The 19,518-nt window shown below is 36.2% G+C and overlaps 1 protein-coding gene across 1 annotated transcript in view; it reads right to left on the reverse strand.

Moving 5' to 3' along the window:
* hsd17b4 (hydroxysteroid (17-beta) dehydrogenase 4) overlaps nucleotides 1–17,730 on the reverse strand; it is a 29,724-nt gene extending 11,994 nt beyond the window's left edge. The window contains exons 1-12 of the mRNA XM_032579583.1: nucleotides 17,570–17,730; nucleotides 17,036–17,089; nucleotides 16,373–16,480; nucleotides 15,849–15,908; nucleotides 15,735–15,756; nucleotides 15,534–15,580; nucleotides 15,325–15,409; nucleotides 13,337–13,524; nucleotides 11,305–11,396; nucleotides 11,177–11,201; nucleotides 10,905–11,033; nucleotides 8,718–8,830 (exon numbers count right to left, since the gene is read on the reverse strand). Coding sequence (XP_032435474.1) covers nucleotides 8,718–8,830; nucleotides 10,905–11,033; nucleotides 11,177–11,201; nucleotides 11,305–11,396; nucleotides 13,337–13,524; nucleotides 15,325–15,409; nucleotides 15,534–15,580; nucleotides 15,735–15,756; nucleotides 15,849–15,908; nucleotides 16,373–16,480; nucleotides 17,036–17,089; nucleotides 17,570–17,621 — 975 coding nt within the window. The 5' untranslated portion in view covers nucleotides 17,622–17,730. The remainder of the gene's footprint in view (nucleotides 1–8,717; nucleotides 8,831–10,904; nucleotides 11,034–11,176; nucleotides 11,202–11,304; nucleotides 11,397–13,336; nucleotides 13,525–15,324; nucleotides 15,410–15,533; nucleotides 15,581–15,734; nucleotides 15,757–15,848; nucleotides 15,909–16,372; nucleotides 16,481–17,035; nucleotides 17,090–17,569) is intronic.
* Between the last annotated feature and the right edge of the window lie 1,788 nt (nucleotides 17,731–19,518).

Below are 19,518 nucleotides of genomic sequence, written 5' to 3' on the forward strand. Positions count from 1 at the left end.
CCCATGTGTAACAGTGCTTTGGATGAAAAAGTCATACAAAGCCAAAAACAGCAATTACATGATGTAAAAATATTCAAGGCTTTTATTTTGAAATTTTCAGTATGCTTCATTTCAGAGGGCCAAACTAATACCACGTGTAACAGTGCTTTGGATGAAAAAGTCACATAAAGCCAAAAACAGCAATTACCTGATGTAAAAATATTCAAGGCTTTTATTTTGAAATTATTATTATGCTCCATTTTAAAGTTCCGAACTAATCCCATGTGTAACATTGCTTTGGATGAAAAAGTCATACAAAGCCAAAAAGAGCAATTACATGATGTAACAATATTCAAGGCTTTTATTTTGAAATTTTCAGTATGCTTAATTTTAATGTTCCAAACTAATCCCATGTGTAACAGTTACTGAGTTAAATCAGTTATATACAGCCCATAGCAGCAGGTAGTTCTAAAGGCCAGTTCTCAGTCCTGATCTGTTTCAACTGAGGATAGATAGAACTACAGTGATGCGTATTCGTAGTCCTAACCAGCAGCCAATAGCCTCTTGAGTTCCGTTGCTATGGTAAATAATGGTCTCAGCAGGGTGTGAGCTCTGAGCTCTGAGCTCTCAAACACACAATTGTGTGTTTGAGCAAACACGTTTTACTGACAAAAAAGCATTGGAAACAAATCCTTCTTGTTCGGGAACCGTAATACATATTCGAAAAGCGTTTCGAGCGTATGAGAGGGCAATGTGTCTTCTGCGATAGTCCCGAGATTCATATCTGTACCTCACTCAGAGCATTTACAGCGATGAGAGAAAGAAATGTTGTGCCCAGATCTGAACCTAGATCGGCTGTCACTCTAATTTGAGCAAAAATGAGAAACTTTGGGTCGCTTAGAGGCAAATTGTGGACAAACCATAACTGGTATCGACGAGCCGTCTTCACTTTCGAAGAGATCACAGACGTATCTACAAAATGAAATTTGAATGGCATTTCTAGGTGAATTTGTGACGACACAGCAAATCCTCAAAAATAGGGTATTTCTAGGATTTTTCCCATTGACTTATAATGGGTTTTTTTTCGTAGTTTTTTGCGAATTATGTCGCCACGTTAAGCCCAAATCCCACCAGAAGTAATAGCTCCAATGGTGTGAATTTTCTGCACGTTTTGATACCTCATTTGTAGGTGTGCACCCAGCGGTACGAGCCGCATTAACGGTTACGGAAGAAAAATAAAGATTAAAGAGACGCTTCTCTCCGACAATAGTAATAGGTTCCTGCCATTGCTTTGCATGGCAGGCCCCAATAAATTAAAAAAAAAAACACACCAAGTGTTTGCTACAAAAAGGAAATAATACAACCTCTAGCTAAACATAGTAAACTATGGTGAAAGATTAACACTTCCTGTTTTCAGTGAATAACACTTTTATATTCAGTAGTCGATGAATTTCATTCATTGTGTGTTTTTAGCAATCCTACAGCCTGCGGGGCGGAGGGTGGTCTCTGAAAGCAAGAGAGAATCAGCAGCTCAGGGCTGCGCTCCAGGCCCGGATCAGGCTGAGCTTTGTGAGAGATCAGCACAATCACACAACGAGTGGAGAGAGGCGGCCAAGAATTGAGCCAACTTCGATTTGTGTTTGCATCGGAGGCACCGGGAGGCCTGAAAACAGGCACAAACTCCTGAGCTGAACAGTAATTAACCGTTAATGATACTGAGCAACAAAAGCCGTCCTAAAGATCAATGAGGTGAGGCGATCCGCCGGGTCGGACATGTTCTCAAACTGTCAACAACCGCAGTTTTAGCACATCTGGCAGAACCTCAGGTCATTAACTTCCAGCTCCAGAACAAGTAAAAAAAACAAACATGTTTCTGTTTTTATTCTTAGCATAATATTCCACAAATAATAAATTTAGTGGCTGGATTTGAAACGTAGTCTTATTTGTCACAGGCTAAGTGACAAATAAGACTTGAATATTTTCACCCTGAAAAAAAATCATAACTATTTATTGGTGCTGGAAATTTAATTAGCTAATTTAACTACATAAAACTTGTATAATTTTTCTTTTTAATATACACTAAAGTCCAGAGCCAGAACGTTTGTATTCACGTTTCTGGATTATCCATGTGGTAATCGAGTCCCATCATTAAGCCACATCCACAAACAACAACAACTGATTTAATCAGTAAATATCTTTGTTGTTGAGCTCATATGGTTTTTTTATTTAATAACTTAGCAGCAAAAACACTTTTTGAATTGAAAATGTTCATTTTGGCAATATTTAGCTTTCAATTAAAATACGACTCATTTAAATTAATGAGTTAAAGACCTAGCAATTAATTCGATTAAAGACTTTAATCAAATCCCACCACTAATATTTACTAATTAAGTGCTTTCTGAAGGCAACTGGTTAAATCCATTCATTGCTGGATTTAGAAATGTTTTGCCATCTCCAACTGATTAAACTCCATTATTCACCCGTTTTCAGCTACATTCATTTTCCCCCCATCAGCTCTGATCATCCCTGCTGAACAAAAGCTTCCCCACAGCATGACGCCAGCACCACATGTAGCGTTTTTTCATGCAATCTTATTTCATACTAGCTGCTTCTTGGTCTTCATGAAGCTGCCTGTTCTCTAACAAACCTCTAGAGTCCTTCACAAAACATACAGATAGACTTTCTACAAATTAGACGAAGTCAATTTGTTGCAATGGACTTTGGGGTATCAGCATAGAGGGGGATGGATTACAAATGGATGCCATACTTTGAGGATTTTTACTTGCAAAAAGCTGTCAGAACTAATTTTCCTTCAGCTTCACAATTATGAGTCATTTTTGATTTTCTATCACATAAAAAAACCCAATAAACATCATTAAAGATTTATAAATTTCCTTTTATTTATGATCCTAGATTATTATGTTCTCCTGCACTCAAAATTTCCTTTCATGCATTTTCTGGAAATTAAGAAAATGTTTAAGCTTTGAACTGAACCAAAGCAGTTAAACTCAAGCCTCCATTAAAGAAAACAGAAAACAGAAGAGATTTTAAAAAAGAGGCTATGAATCAATTCCAATCTATTCTGACTATTTTCGTTGGTTTTTAGTTGTTTCTTAAGTTATTGAGATAAAATCTTGGCTTACAAATACAAAAAAGGAGGAAAAGAACACAAAATGAGAAATGAAGGCTCCTACAGTAAATACATTGTTACAAAAACAAACAAACAAAAAACCAGGAAGAAGACATGACCTACAACAGTCATGTGTTAACAACTCTTAGGAATAGTGGCCAAATATAGTCTGATTAGATAAAATAAAAGTATAGGAAAAGGGTGAAGATGATGAAGATTTGAAATTTGCCAAATATAAGAATTAGATTAACTGCCATTCATCTGCCTGCATTCGTATTCCACGGTTTCCCCCAATGTATTATAAGCCTGGCGGGCCACCAGGCTTTACTTGTGCCCCCACCAAGCTAAGCATTGCTTATTTATTTAAGTTTTTTTTTAAATGTTTGCATTTTAAGACTTTGTAGTCGGTGTCTAAAATAGGAAAGGTCACGTCATTAGTTTGGCAGTACCTCCGATATTCAAAACAATAAACTAATAATAATCAATATTGATAGGTATGGAGCCATATCGTCCAGCTATAGCTGCAGCATTGAAAATTAAGCCAAGAGAAAACCGTGTTGATAGGAGCTAACTAACTCAGTTCAGTGAAAATGTTGTGCCGATTCTTTATGTTGCTCCAGAAAGTTGTTTTAATCTTTTGCCCAATCCTTGTTTATAGTGGGGCGGGGGAGAGAAGCTAAATAAAATGTCACCCAGGAGCAAATTTCTGAATAAGAAATTATGAATAATGGAATCAAGTTAATGCTTTTTATGTTTAATTAAAAAGTATGTATTTAATTGATATGACTCCCACTTCTCTGTCTCCCCCAGACAAAAACTCGACGGCCCTCAGGCTCCTGTTACAGTGCTAATTGAATGCTTAATGTCCAACACCACAGAGTGTGCTAAAACCTAAAATATGGAAATATCCACTTTAGAAAGAGAATGAATTAAATAAGAGTTGGAAATTGACTGCAGTGGCTCATTCATATCAATCAGAGTTATTAAACGTGAGAAACGTATAGCATTATCACACCTCTGTGGTAACATTACAGTCACAGCTCTCTTTCTGCAGCTGATTTGTCATATTAATGATGGCAGAGCCTCAGCTTTAAACAATCCTGCTTGGCAGAGTGGTGCGATTCCCTCTGCATAATATCACCTCTCAGTTGGTCAGAAATCACCATAAAGCCCGGCCTCTGGAGGCTCGCTTTTAATTAAAACTGCATTAAAATGCAGACGTTGGAAATGGCGTTGTTTCAGAACTGTTCCCACACTCCTTTTTGATTTCATTTTATATGCTTTCATGTGTTCACACAGAGATTAATCCCACTGCCTCTTGAGAATATCGGGGGAAGAAGAAAAAAGAAAAATCACAATCAAATGAACATTATGCAGTTTTTTTTCTAAAGGTGGTTCAATGTTTTATTCAAAACCGCAAATATTGTGATGTAATAGTTCACTACTTAGCAAGCTGATCTCTAAAAATCTAGTTACATACAGATTATTTTCTCTACATTATTCCTCCGTTTTTAGATTCCCTGCATCAATTTGAACTTATACTGATATTCTCTATTGTGTGATTGTTTGAATAGACAGTATTATTACAGTTCCTTATAAAAGTATTCACTCATATTTTGTCACATTACACCACTGCAGAGTTGAGCGATATGGACTTAGAAGTTTATCACAATATTTTGTGGTACTATTGTGATAACGATAAAAAGGATAAAAAGTACTACAAACTTTTACTACAAAGTCTACATGGCAAAAGGTTCTGACATCTCTGCATTAAGCTCAAAACTTCAGTGTAGTTTACTGAAGTTTTACGCAACAGAACAGAATAATGATGTGTAATTGTGTTAAGTGGAGGAGCAATAATTCAAAAATCTAAACATTGTGACCCCATTTACTCTCATATCCCTAAATAAAAATATGTGCAACCATACTGTTACAAAAAATATTCTTTGGAAGTTGTCTATGTTTTTTTGTTTTTTTGCACTGCTGAATTAAAAAAATGACATCCATTATTCTCACTCATCCAGAAAAGATTTTAGAAGAAAAAAAATGTGTATTAATTAAATGTTACAAACTTGGATTTCTGTAAATTGAATAATAAACACTGATAAGGTTTAGTACATATAAACTGAACATTACGTCTTCATTGTGCAAAATTCTCCTTTTCTTTTCTCTCCTGCTGCTCTTCACTCATTGATCCCAGATTCTCAGGAAAGCAATCCATATGTGAGAACAAGTCATGCATTGTGATGCTCATGTTGCATCTGTAGTTCAGAAAGTTGACCTGATTGAGCAAAACCAATGTGATTTTTGGATTCGGCACATCAAAATTACCCTAAACCAGTTGAAAAACTCCAGGCAATGTTTTGGCTGTTGCCCAGTGTTATCAACAGTACAGACCAAACGTTTGGACACACCTTTTAATTCAATGAGTTTCCTTTATTTTCATGACTATTGACATTGTAGATTCACACTGAAGGCATCAAAACTATGAATAACACATGTGGAAATATGCACTAAACAATAAAGTGTAAAACAACTGAAAATACCCTTTATATTCTAGTTTCTTCAAAGTAGCAACCTTTTGCTGTGATTACTGCTTTGCACACACTCTGCATTTTCTTAATGAGCTCCAAGAGGTAGTCACCTGAAATGGTTTTCACTTCATAGGTGTGCCCTGTCAGGTTAATAAGTGGGATTTCTTGCCTTATAAATAGTCATGAAAATAAAGAAAACCCATTGAATTAGAAAGGTGTGTCCAAACTTTTGGTCTGTGCTGTATGTTAAATAAGTTCTAATACTGAAATTTAGTGGTGTCTTTATAACAAGTAAAATATAATGACATCACCACAATTGGAGATTCTTAATATCCTCTTTTGCACTGATGGGTCCACTCTACATATTTTATTAGTTCTAATAATAAATAACCTTTTCACTGTTTACAAGTATCAACATCTGCATTCAACCATAGAAGTACATTTAATTATTAGGCTGTTTTAGTTGATAAGAGATTCATCCAGAGAGTTTGTAGCCTCTGAATTGCATAACAGCATTAAACTGAAAAGCATCTGTGATATTTTACATGCCATGTTGTGAAAGCAGCACAAAAACAATTCTGAATAATACAACAGAGTTATTTGAACCAGAAACTACAGTCTGTAATTATCATGCGGCCTCTCTGAAACTGAGCAACCTTTTTACTGCCCTTACATCCTCCTTCAAACATCTAAACACATAAAACCATTTAGTGCTGGTAAGACAGTTGCGCACTTGGAGAGGAGCATGTCATAAAATCAACACAAGCACAGCGGCAGCACAGCTTGGTGTAACTTAAGCAATGCGTTGCACAGCAAGGACAAGAATGCAAATGCAACTAGCGGAGCTGCACACACTGTCACACACCAACTCACGCATGCAGTCTAATGAAGACACAATGGGGATGTTTATCTTCAGGCTACAGTGTGACTCTCTTCCAAATCCCAAGCAGGCAGCAGAAACAAAGTGAGGAGGACAGAGATACCAGAGAGAGACGGAAACATTTTAGGAACAATGCTATAAAATCTTTGGCTGAGCACGGCGAGGGCTGATCATCCACCGCAGGATTTTAAAAAAAGATCAGATTTTTTTTTTTTAAACTCACCCCGTTTAGCCTCTGTTATAGTTCCAGTGAGCATTTCTGCAGTCTTCATGCTGCACCGAACCCAAAGATTGAAATTTTTCACCGTATAAATTATTCTGATGACAGTTTTTCTAATAAACTAAACTCCATTGGAGAGGATGATTTTAATGCAGTTATTTTAAGTTTGAACGTGACTATTGCATGCTACGAGTGTGAGGCGGCTGCTGTCCTTGTGGATAATCATTGCACATGGTGTGATTTTACTGTAGTGCTAATCTTTTATTTAAGCAACTCTGCAATATGCGAGCTGTCACAGATTCAGCTTCCGCAGTTCAGCGAGTGGGAACACAGAAACATGAACAAACACCTACTGAGGGGAGAAACTCTGCTGTCCGCAGTCATCTTTTTAAAAAGCTAATCTGAGCAGACGCTTGTCTAGTGTGTCGACTTTTCAGATTTACGGGGGATATCAACCTTCCTGCAGTATGTATGTTGTAGGAGCTTTGCTAAAGAAGGAATTATCATCCCTGACTTTATGCTGTGTGGGTTTATTACAGAGTCATGAGATGCAACGTCTGAAAGAGTCAAAGAGCTTACAGCCGCGTACTTTCAGAAGTCACTATGTCCTTTGTTGTCACACCCACAGGCCACAGGGTAAAACCCTAAAGCTCCTCGTAAGTGCAGCCAACATAAGAAGAAACAAAATGCAAGCAGAGGTCACCATGGGTGTCTGAACAATGAAACAAGCAGAGCAAAAATGAGGGAGCACACTTTATGTTTTTGACTTTTGGATCATTTCTAGAGGTCTAAATTATACTTTGACTAGCGAAGTAAGTATGAAATATTGAAATAATTGCACAATTGTAATCCTATAGAGAGTTTGGATGGAGAAACCTGAAAACAAAAGTTATTTCAAAACTTCCTTTGATAATTTTTTTAATTTATGAACCGTTGGTCCAGTTCAAAACCCTGATTTAAGATTGCATACTGGTCAAAAAAGATTTTTTAATTGGGTGTTCTTGTGTTCCCAACCAGAAACGGAAAAATAAAACCACTGAGGGTTAAAGTATTGAAGCCAAACTCTGATGTGGCAAATCATAGAAGATTTTCAATTTAAAATAATTTCAAGAAAGAAAAAAAAGCTAGAAGTTGTTTTTGGAAATTTGGATTTTTAACTTTTAGGAAACAGCAATTTCCAAAACATTTTTCCACACATATCTTTCTTGTCTTAATCAAAAGTTGAAAATCCCAAAAGCATTTTCCATATTTTTCCAGCTTCTTCAAACACCTTGACTGTGATTTCAAACTCGTTTCTGATGATTTCCATGTGTCCTTCAATTGACTCAGCAAATAACGTGTGACCATGTGAAGTACTGACAATAACAAACCAAAATAAATGCTCAGCTCCTCAAATTAGCAATTTATTTATAATTATTGTTACCTAGTTATATATTTTCTTTTTACTAATAGAAAGTTTAGCTTTTTCAACATCCTACAAAAAAATAAATCAAGGTTTTACTCATGTATATAGATAAAAATAAATTATAAAAATAGATAAAATTATGTTGTGCATATTCAGAATATTAAATATGACGAGACTGAACTGGAAATTAACAAAATGTCCGTCATAGTGCCACTCCAAAGGGAAAAAAATCTTCCTGTAATAGTTTTTACTTTAATTTTAAAATGACTAGCATTATTTAACTGTTTGCATTAAACTTGAATATTAGTTGTAAAATATGATCCAGACTAGAAAACTATTTTTCCCCCTTAAGTCTGAGGCATCTAGTGCTTCAACTATGTTTCAGATTTCCTAAAATAAGCCCACCATGAACTTCTCAGCTTGCTGAATCCAAACGTTATTCATAACCCGACAACAGGGTGGAAAAATGTTTACAACAGGGATAAAGAGGGAAGTACGATGAAAATAAATTCAGCAATCTTTAGCCCAGTGTAGAAGAAAAACGAAGCAGAAATTGCATCTTAACTTACAGGATTAAACCCTGATCCTGTTGCTCCGGAGGCGGCAGCTGCTGCTGGATTTGCACCAACTTCTCCATCTGACTCCACTTGAGACAGCACACTCACAACTGAATGCAGAGATTCTGCAAAAAGACAAGAAAGATAGAAAAATACAGAACAGGAGAAGAAACTCTGAGCCTTTATCATTAAAATGGTAGAAAGTTGTAATAACGATGAGCTGCATCTTCTTGTACTGTAATATGATCTAACGTTCGGCTGGCAACGTACAACTACTCTGTCCATATTACACATCGCAAAAACTAGAAAAAAAAAAAAAACTTGCTGATGTAAGATGTATATTTCCCAAACAGAGAAAAGAGCAGAGAGTGACACTAATCTTCTCAATTAGCTTTTACCATCAATCACCAGACATAAATAAAACTTGCTCCCAAGGTTGTCGAGTACAACTTAATGTAGTCATTTTTTTAAATTAAAAATATAAGGTATATGCATCTCGGTCGCTTAAGTTCTGATTTGTTCTTTTTGTGGACTTTTACTCATTGATTGGTTCAGGAGTTGCTTTTTTGAACAATTTTTCCCTCTGGTTTTGTATTCTGTGCACCTGGAAGTATTTTTGCTCTTACTTTTTTTTTTTTTTTTTTTTTTTACTGATTAGCATCTTAAGTACTCAAAATATACCTGAACTTTCAGGTGAATTAGCAGTGCTTGCTAACAGCTGATGGTGTATTCAATGACATGTTACTGCGGAAGAGTGCCCAGAAACTGAGCTGGTAGAATTTCATGGCATTTCAGTAACACTCTCTTCAGTCAGAAGCCTCTTCGGGCAGCAAGACTGACTGCTACTGGAGATCCTTGAAGCATTTCCGACAACAACTCCTTGAAGATTCTTAGATGATATGAGTTACTGCAATGTTTAATTTTCCTTTGGGATAAAGAAAGTATTTTTGAATTGAATTTAATTAATTTTGTCTAAAAATCACCATAACTGAATTCACATTTTGCAGAGTTTCACAAGAAACAAAACAACTTACTGATGTTTTTTGTTGTTGTTGAGAACAGTAAAATTTATATATTTCAAATGAACCAAGCTGATTTTTTTATATGTTGAATTAACCACTAGACTCAATGACTAAATCATTAAAGAAACTATGAGCTTCAGTAGTGATGAATGTAATAAAACTGCAACTCTGATTATAAGAAAAATACCTTTACCAAAAGTTATATGGAACATTTTCCTGTATAGATTCTTTTATACTTTAAAAAAGTAAAAAACTTTACTTTTAAATGGCATTTAGAAACAAAATACCATTTAAAACTTAAGATCAAACTCCATACTAATCCAAATAAAGGTTTTATATAACTTTGTGAAAAAATAATAATTCTATATCAGCAACATAAATGAATAACCAATTTTACATATCAAATGTTTATTTTAATTTGATATCATGAAAACACACAAGCAGTTTAATTAAAGATACCAGTCTAGATGTAGCTTGAAAAAAGATCCTAAAAATTTCTCATTGTTATATTTATTAGTTCTTTCTTTACATTGTCTGAATTTGGAGTGTAAAGATTTAAATACCTATGCATATACGCAGACAACATGAACACAACAAGGCAATCCCAGAGAACCGAGGAAGCAGAATCTGAGGGAAGACTAAAGCCGCTCATTACCATCAATCAGTGGCGAGTGGTTACCGAACACAGGCAGCAACAAGTCTTCGCATTAAGCTACAAATGAGGAGGCACAACAAAGCCATGCTAATGAGAGCTGCTCACACCCTGTGGGAAAACCACCTCCGTTCGGTTAACGTCAACCCCCAGCGGCCCCCAACTTAACATCTGAGAGAACAGAGACGGCCGGAGGAGGCGGAGAGAAATAATAATCAGTGTTGGACAACCTCCCTGTTTTCATCAGACCTTTCCAGGAAAATTGCACTTGTTCAGATTGAACATTGCTTTCACCTTGACTTTCTCCCTTTCTTTGTGAGACCTTTAACAGTACTTCTTGCTTTTTGTTGAAGCCCATTAACTGTAATTACTAGTGTAAAGGGTCACCTTTAAAATTTGTTTAATAATCTGAAAGAACAAAAACCATCTATGAAGGGGAAATGCTTCTTCACAGTACAGTATACATGTGTACTAATAAAATATATTGTAGCATGGAGCATATAATTGGCCTCAGGTATCACTGACCTTGTACATTAGCTGGCTTGGTGGCATTTTCAAAATCACAGATCGCGTCCCACTGGTCCCGGACCCCCTCAGGAGTCATCGGTTTGTTCCTCTGCCTCACGATCCGGCCCTCAGTTCGCTCCCAGCGTACTGCGCACACGGATACACACAAACGAAGAGAAGGGGGTCACCGCCCGGTAAAAATTCTACGCATACATTACAACAGAGCCTGGAGCTAATGGATATTCCAAACACATGCAGACATCTCTTCAGGAAAACTACACAGAACTCACATTTACCAATCCAGCCTGCGCCAGCCTGCAAGAAGAGGAAATGTGAGAATAAACCACCACACACTCGGATTAAAGAAGAAAAATTATCTTTTGAAGGCTGTCACTGTCCAGCAGGACAGTTATTTTACCTCGAACAGTCCTCCATTTTCTTGGCATTGTTCATGACAGAGCCAGAGAACCAGAGGGGCGACATACTCAGGCTTGAGAGACGCCACAAGGTCTAAAGACACAAAACACAAACATTTAATACAGAGCAGAGTCGATTTATAGTCCAGGATTCCTATACTAGTACTATACACTGCATAAACCACAGAGATATATACAGTATATATACTGTATATATATATATGGATAGATGGATGGATGGATGGATGGATGGATGGATGGATGGATGGATGGATGGATGGATGGATGGATGGATGGAAGCTACATCTGTACATTTTAATCTTTGTTTGCAGTATACCATCTCCTTATGTGAACGCTCTTGGTAATTACCAGTCCAGTTATCTAAGGTAGGTTTTTATAGTACGCTTATTACTTCTTCTCCAAACAGAAGGCAACACAAGGCTGATTGCTTCTATTTTAAGGTTCATATTTTTAATAGTAAAAATAAACAGAAGGAGCTGCAAAAATGGAGGAAATAATTTTCCATAAAAAATCAACTCGTATAGAAGGTAGAAGCCCGTTATAGCAAACTCTTCTAATATCCTTCATCAACTATGAAATATTTACCTTCAGACGTCATACAGTATATGTGCTTAAAATATCTGCACACTGGTGATAAGAGAGGAGGAATTCTGCCTTGCTGCGTTCACCATGTTTGCACCAGGTTGAGTTCTGTTCTTTGTCTTTCAGAAAAGTCTGAGTCAGTGAGCCCGAACATATGGAACCAAGTCATTTACCAAGGTGACGCCATCCTGAGACAGTTGGCACAGCACAGCGTGACAGATGCTACTGCAGACAAGCACGGCATGACAACAAAACCATTCCTGTTTATTCCCCGTGTCAACAGAGCTGTAGTCACAGAGGATGTCCATGAACCAAAAGCATTTACAAACACCATCGTCCTGGTCTTTATGAACACAAGCACAGAGTCTCATTTTTAACTCACCGACTGGTTAAATAACTGGTTTTTGGGGTAGTTTTACTAGGCAGCACGTAAATTTCATCTCAGAAAGTTGGATATGATTGAAAAGTACATTTATTTCAGTAATTCAGTTTTATTATGGCTTTCAGCTAAAGGTAACCCAAACTTCTATTTTCCATGAATTCAGACCCAAAAAAAGCAACAAAAATGGATTTTTAATACAGACAATGCATAGAGCAGTGGCTTCAAACTGCATTCCTAGAGGGTCAGTGTCCTGCAACTTTTAGATGTTCTCCTTGTCCAGCACACTTAAATTCAATGGCTAAACTGCCCCACTAGCATGCAGTCAAGCTTTACAGATCTCTGCTGATTAACTAGTATTGGAGCCAGGTGTGCAGAAACAGAGAGACGCCTTAAAGTTGCAGGACGTCGGCCCTTGACGACTGGAGTTTGAGACCACTGACATTCAGAGTGAGGCACAAAAGGCCATTTCTAAAGAAGCTGCATCTGAACATTAAGCAAACAAATGGAAATTAAGTGGAAAGAAGAAATGCGGTAGAAAAGGGCGTACAAGACATATTTGAATTTAATCTTAAGAGATATTTTTTGCTGGACTTATGTAATAATTTTCCTGAGCTGTAAGCCATAACTATCAAAGCTAAGGAAATACGAGGAATGTATCAATTTTTCTGAATTGAATATATACACAATATACTTTCTTGACTAACTAAAATAAATTAATAAATTAACTTTTAATGATTCATATGTATTGAGGCGTACTATAAAAGCTGTTCCAAGCTTTTTTTCATATTATTGTGGCTAACCAATGCTTTATCATCATTTCTGTGTAGTAGACATTACAGGCATTAAAGGCTTTAGCTGCTCAACCTCAGCTAATCAGCTAATCAAGGTTGTTGGCATCAACTAACTCACTCACTCTCTGGTTGCTAGATAAAAATAAAGTAAGCATTTTGTTGACATATGCTAACATTTTCAAAAAAACAAAAGGGTGTGGTTTACATCTATTTTCCTTATATAGACCAATTCAGTGTAGCGATGCCATCTCTGATTACCTGGCGGCATGACGGTCTCCGTGAGGCGGGACCCCGCCACAGGAGCGATTGTGTTGCAATGGATGTTGTACTTGCGTCCCTCGATGGCCAAAGTGTTAGCCAGCCCCAGCAGGCCTAACTTGGCAGCGCTGTAGTTGGCCTGGCCGAAGTTACCATAAATGCCCGCAGCTGACGCAGTCATGATGATTCTGGTCACAGAAAACAAGGCCGAGTTAAAGCACTTTGACAGAAATCGCTGTGTAGGAGCAGGAGACAGCAACAACCCACACACAGTCTCACAGGAAAGACACTTTCCATGCATGCTGAGCATCTTTAAGCACCTAGTCATTGCAAATAAAGAATATGTTCTCTTCAGCAACCGTGAGAATATGAAATCCATATTTAGGAGCTCAGGGATGTTTATACATCAAACCCACAGGATATTACTTGTGCGCACAATCTCGTGCAGGCGGTTCAACTCAGCCGAGAAGAAGTAAAAAGGTTAAGCATCAATGCCACATTAACTGCAGGAGACATCTGCAAAACCTCACTGCTTATAAAACAAGTAGTGATCCATAGCATAGTCTACAACAATGCAATCTCCAAGGGACTGGCAATGACAAAATGCTTTTCACATCAATAGCTATTATGCACAAAGGACATGGAGCACAAATCTTTTGGCATTTACAGAGCAACACTGAGAAAATGCTGCACCAGATAACTGGTAGAGAGGATAAAGCTGTTCAGTGACAGTATTTCTCCACGCCATCAGAGAGACAGAACTGGAGAGTCAGGTGACTGACATTTCGCCTTTTCGTTTTATGTCTCCTCGATATGACTTTTCTTTCAAGTGCACCATAAATTCTTTACTTAGGATGGCTGCACACAAAGATTGAATTTCAGGCCTGAACATGAAAAATGGAAAACATATAGTCAAACAAAAGAGAATTTAAAATGATTTCTGTCTCTATTAAGAAAAACACCGTAATAGCATTTGTCAACGTATTGATTTAAAACTCGCACAACTATTTTCAACTGCTTTCTGCTAGACTTGGTCAACAGAAGCATGCTGCAGTGCAAAGAAAGTTTCTGCAAAAAAGTTAAGTCAGTGTTTAAAATGTAATATTTCAATTCAAGCAGAGCAGCTTCTATGAACCCATGAAGGGCAACTGCCTCCTACTTTAAGCTAACAACCTTCCTCCGCTAATTATAATCCCAAACAGCCACATCTAAATAGACCTGTCACTGCTAGATGCATTTCTATATATCAGTGCAGGTGTAATTAACATTTATTACTGTTTAGTGGCCATTAGTTGTGTAAGGGAATTCAAAGTGTCTTATAAAAGAAAAGATCGTAACATACAACATAATTAAACGTCTAAGATGCATTTATTGCCACATAAAGGGTATGGTGTGTTAAAAAAACACAAATCAATACAAAGTACTTTTCCTGTGATATATAACAACATATATAATAAACTCTAGAAATATGCCACTCATGGTAACAGCAAGATTTGAGTTCACCTCTTTCTACTCTTCCACAAAATACTACTTGATACTTCATCAAAAAGGAAGAAAAAAAAGGCCCAAAACCTACATTTTTTTTCTTATTTACTCTTCTCTATTTAGAGTACAGCAAATAAGACAAAATTTATAGTAGAGCTCCTTCAGTGGCAGATTGCTGCATCCCAGGTGCACAAAAGAGCGTTCTCATAGGTCCTTCCTTTGAGACTCCTTGACCATCACTGATCCCAACAAACTAAATAAATCTTTACAACTCGTTTCCACAGTTTTCACTTCTTGTAAACAGTCAGTTGTTTTTATGCACATGTAACAACAAATCTACATAAAGAGATTTTACAGCTGAATTTGTGAAAAGCCTAAAGATTTTTACATCTTTTGAGATGCATCTGCAGATTACCTAGTTACAAACCTTTTGGAGCCAGAATTGTATCTCTCCTGAGCCCGAGTATAAATGTCAACTGGCAGCTGCTTGCTTTGATCCTCACCTGCCAAAATTTTGTTTTTTCATGTGGTTCCAGGCAGCTCGAGTTACCAAGAACGACCCTCTTAAGTGAACTCTATGAATAAGGTCTGAAATGACAACAAGCATAAGAAAAATACCCTTTTTTATCTGTATCCAGGTGACTCATAACTTGAGTTACTGATAAATAAGTAAATAAATAAACAGTATTTTTAATCCAAACAATCTCTTTACCCCAGTCCAAATCGCTGGTTCTGGCAAATGAACGGTCACGAAGTATTCTGGGTAAACAAAGGCAAAAACAAAAAAAGCAATGTATGAGCTAACACTTAAAATTCACTTTCACATTATTATAATGGTCCACACTTTAATTACTGCAATAACTGTGTTCTAATACCAGAGGATCTCCATAATTATAACTGGGGAATGACTTACCCAGCATTGTTCACAAGAACATCTGAAAAAGAAGAATATTACCAAAATAAATTCTAGAAAAACCACCACTAAAATTCATTTACTGATTATAGCTTTCCAAAATTAATTACAAACCAATTCTTCCAAAGGCATCAAGGGCACTTTGGATCAGCTTCTCTCCGTCTTCAACAGAATCTATATACACAAAAGAAAATATGGAGGATTTTAAGACTTGATTATATTAGTTCAGATCTAAATCTCAGCTCCACTGTTTCTGATTGCATTTTCAAAGAGAAAAAAAAAGGAAGAGTTCAAAAATACATAACAAAAACAAACAGAAAAAGCTTTACTTTGCTCTATTTTTGACTACAAAAGCAACAATCTGACAATTAGTTAGCTGATTAGTCATCCTACAACCAATCTGATATTTGTAAAAAAAAAAAAAAAAAAAAAAAATACTAGTAAGACACATGGAAGCTTTGTTTTATTTTTTTCACATAGAAGAAGCACAAAGAAAATAATATGGGGTTCTATCATTATGAAAACTCACTAACAAATTCATCAGAGGGACAAGCTGGAAAAGAAGTCCTACAGTTTTTCTATCTGCTGTCAAATAAACAACATACTACATTTAATAGAAGGAAGGCCATGTTTCTCACCATAGTTTGCCACAGCTTTGCCCCCCTTTGCTCTTATCTCCTCCACCACCTTATCAGCAGCTGCAGAACTTCTTCCACCCCCTTTTGTGTCTACCCCAAGGTCATTCACTTTATTGCAAAAAAAAAGAAGACAAAGATTAGCAACACAGCGCAAATTGTGCAGTTCTCCAAAGCAGATAACCCTAAGGGAAAATTGAACTAAAGGAGATTCTTGGTCAGAGATGAGAGCAGCGTTCGAAGTCAATATTAAAGGCAGCATTTATTTTTGCCGACAATCGCAGGTGACTATAAAATCCAATCACAACTGTTGCGATAACTGCAGTGCACATATCTCAAATACCTTATACGGTACAGCTTATCTACATAAGTGTACCTCCACCCACACATAATTTCTTCAGAACTAAACATGTGAAACAGAGTTTTGGATGATGGAATAATACTATAACATGATATGAAGCTCAAAAAAGTTGATTTTTTTTTATAATAGAACCTCTTTAACAATGTTGCTTTTATACATGATCATAAACAATACAACTAACTGATTAAATATAATAACTGAAACCCTAGGTAATAACGTTTACAATCATGCCATTAGAATGCAAAGCTTGCAGGGCTTTTATTCTGAAAATCTAGCAATTAGTTTAGACGTAATCAATTATTTACCAACTACAGAGGCTCCTCTTGAAGCGAAGGCCAGTGCATATTCTTTGCCAAGACCTGTAGAAAGGAACAAAGAAAAACAAAACAAGTTAAGCAAAATTTTCACCAGACTCAAATACCCAAATCCAGCAGCAAGAGCTGCTTCATGCATGTGCCCTTTCACACACTTACAGCAGAGTAATAATAGGTCGTTGCGTTATTTGCACTTTGCTCCCCGAGTTTACAAATGAAACAGTCTTATTGAACATAAAATAGCAACATACCTGTTTAATATCTAATCATAACAATTATTTTCTATATCTGCTAGTAATTTTGCAGATTCGTCGCCACTTTTAGCAATCAGCAAAATATACAGATTTACAACAGGGAGTGTAATATAAAGTAAAAAAGCTGTGTGGTGCACAAGCTGCTTTCGTAACTTTTCTCTAAAAAGAGTACCCCAAACAAATGTCAGCCACAGTTAGCCAGTTAGCATCCGAAGCTAGAGCTCTAAATGCAATTTAAAGTGACGGACAACACACGGAGCTGCAGTTTTACCTCCTCCAGCGCCAGTGACAAGCGCCACTCTTCCTTCGAATGACAAAGACATTTCCGTGGACTCTCTGTTTCAGGGACGGACCGTCTCCGATGCTTCACCTGCAGGACTGAATGCTAGAAAGTGACAGCAGTGACAGAGAACTACAACTTCCGCATGAAGAGGGGGAGTCTCAGTCCTGACCAATCAGATACCTGGATTTACTGACGCTGCTATAGCGACGCTTTGTTTCACGTGGAGGCTGTACAGTAATGTCTTAAAACAGTGCTTCTTGTTTTCTAACGACTTTTAATAATGCCCTTTATGTATTAAACAAATGTAATTATTTCACATTTCTTACCAGCGTTTGTTTGTGTATTCTTTGTATTGTTCCCGTTTGATTCAGGCCTTCAAACTTCAACACTGAGGGTGATCAACTCAACAAAGATAAATCGTCTTATTATTCTTTGGGTGATGTCTGTGTCATTTCCAAACAGAGACATATTTACTGGGTTAATTAAGACAAATAAATAATTAAATATGTTAAATATAAATATAAAAAGAGAGAGTCTGGCATTTCTTATTACTCTGTTTCAAATAAACAAAAGTATTAGTCAATACATAAAAATAGAGGGAAGTAACAGTTAGATAAACAACTCAAAAGCTTTCATAATTAATTGATTAAATCAGATGCATCAAGGTTTTTTTTAGTACAGAATTTCTTATTAAAATAATATTTACACTTGAAATAACCATTTCGGCAGATGTATGACTTCCAAGTTTGAAAATGCAAATGCACAGTTTCCAAAATGTTCAGAACTTTTACAATGCATTTTCTAAGTATTACTGGCTTCACAATGCACCCAAACAATACTTAAAAATTATTTTCTTAAACGTTTATATTGTTGCTTTCAAGAAATTGCGCTTTTTATAGTATTTCAAAGTGAATCAAAATGTCACTTTGAAGGATGATTCTTTGCTAGTTCGATGGGCATGCACTGATTGCCTCTAGAAAATTATTTATGATCTCCTTTTTTTTTTTGCATTGTTAGCTTAACTTCAAACTTATTCCTTTAGACCAACCAACTGTAAATTTATTAGATATTTCATTTTTCATTTCATTTTTCATTCACATAGCATGAATTAGAAGAATAAAATCCAATTAATTATCAGTAGCTGACTGCTACTTACTTCTTGATCATGGATTAATCCCATTCCGCTAAACTCGAGTCGCTTAGGACTGATGGCTGGTCATACAAAGTATGATTTTAGGAAATCTTTTATCCTGTTAAAAAAAAAAAAGAATTTTTCCTCCCCACTGTTGCCACATGCTTATTTAGGATAAAGTATTGCAGTAAAGTCAGATGGACTTCACTAGATGCAAAATGTTTGGGATTAAATGATTTAATTAGTCTGCATTTGACTAATTAAATACAGACTAGCAATTGTAAGGTTGCTTGAGTTTCAGTGTTTGCAACAGGATCTTAATCTGAATATATGATTGTATTGTATTTTAATTAGTTATATTAATCAGAACTGAATTGGAACCGATAAAAAATTACTATTGACTATAACCATATGTATTCAATATATATATATTGAATATACAGTATATGGAACAACTTTATGTTGTTTCATAAATCTGTTCTGAATTGGTGCTTTATAAATAAATCAACATATACTTTCTCTTTCAAATGCTGTTTCTCCATTTTGCTTATAGTTTTTGTGGATACAAAAATTACTTGGTGTCTTTTTGGGGGGTTTTTATGATCACGTAGATAATTTCACATATTTATCAACCTAATACCTAAAACATTACAACTAAAAAGGATTTCAATAACTTGTAAGTCACATTCAAGAAGATTGACTTCAAATGCGTGTATATATTTTTATGCCTCTCACAGCTCTTGTTCCCCTGTTTTTGCTACTGCAGAATCCTCCAAGTTCTTGTCATGTTTTACTCTGAGCTTGT

Source organism: Xiphophorus hellerii, chromosome 12, assembly GCF_003331165.1.
Source record: "Xiphophorus hellerii strain 12219 chromosome 12, Xiphophorus_hellerii-4.1, whole genome shotgun sequence".
Classification (NCBI taxonomy): domain Eukaryota; kingdom Metazoa; phylum Chordata; class Actinopteri; order Cyprinodontiformes; family Poeciliidae; genus Xiphophorus; species Xiphophorus hellerii.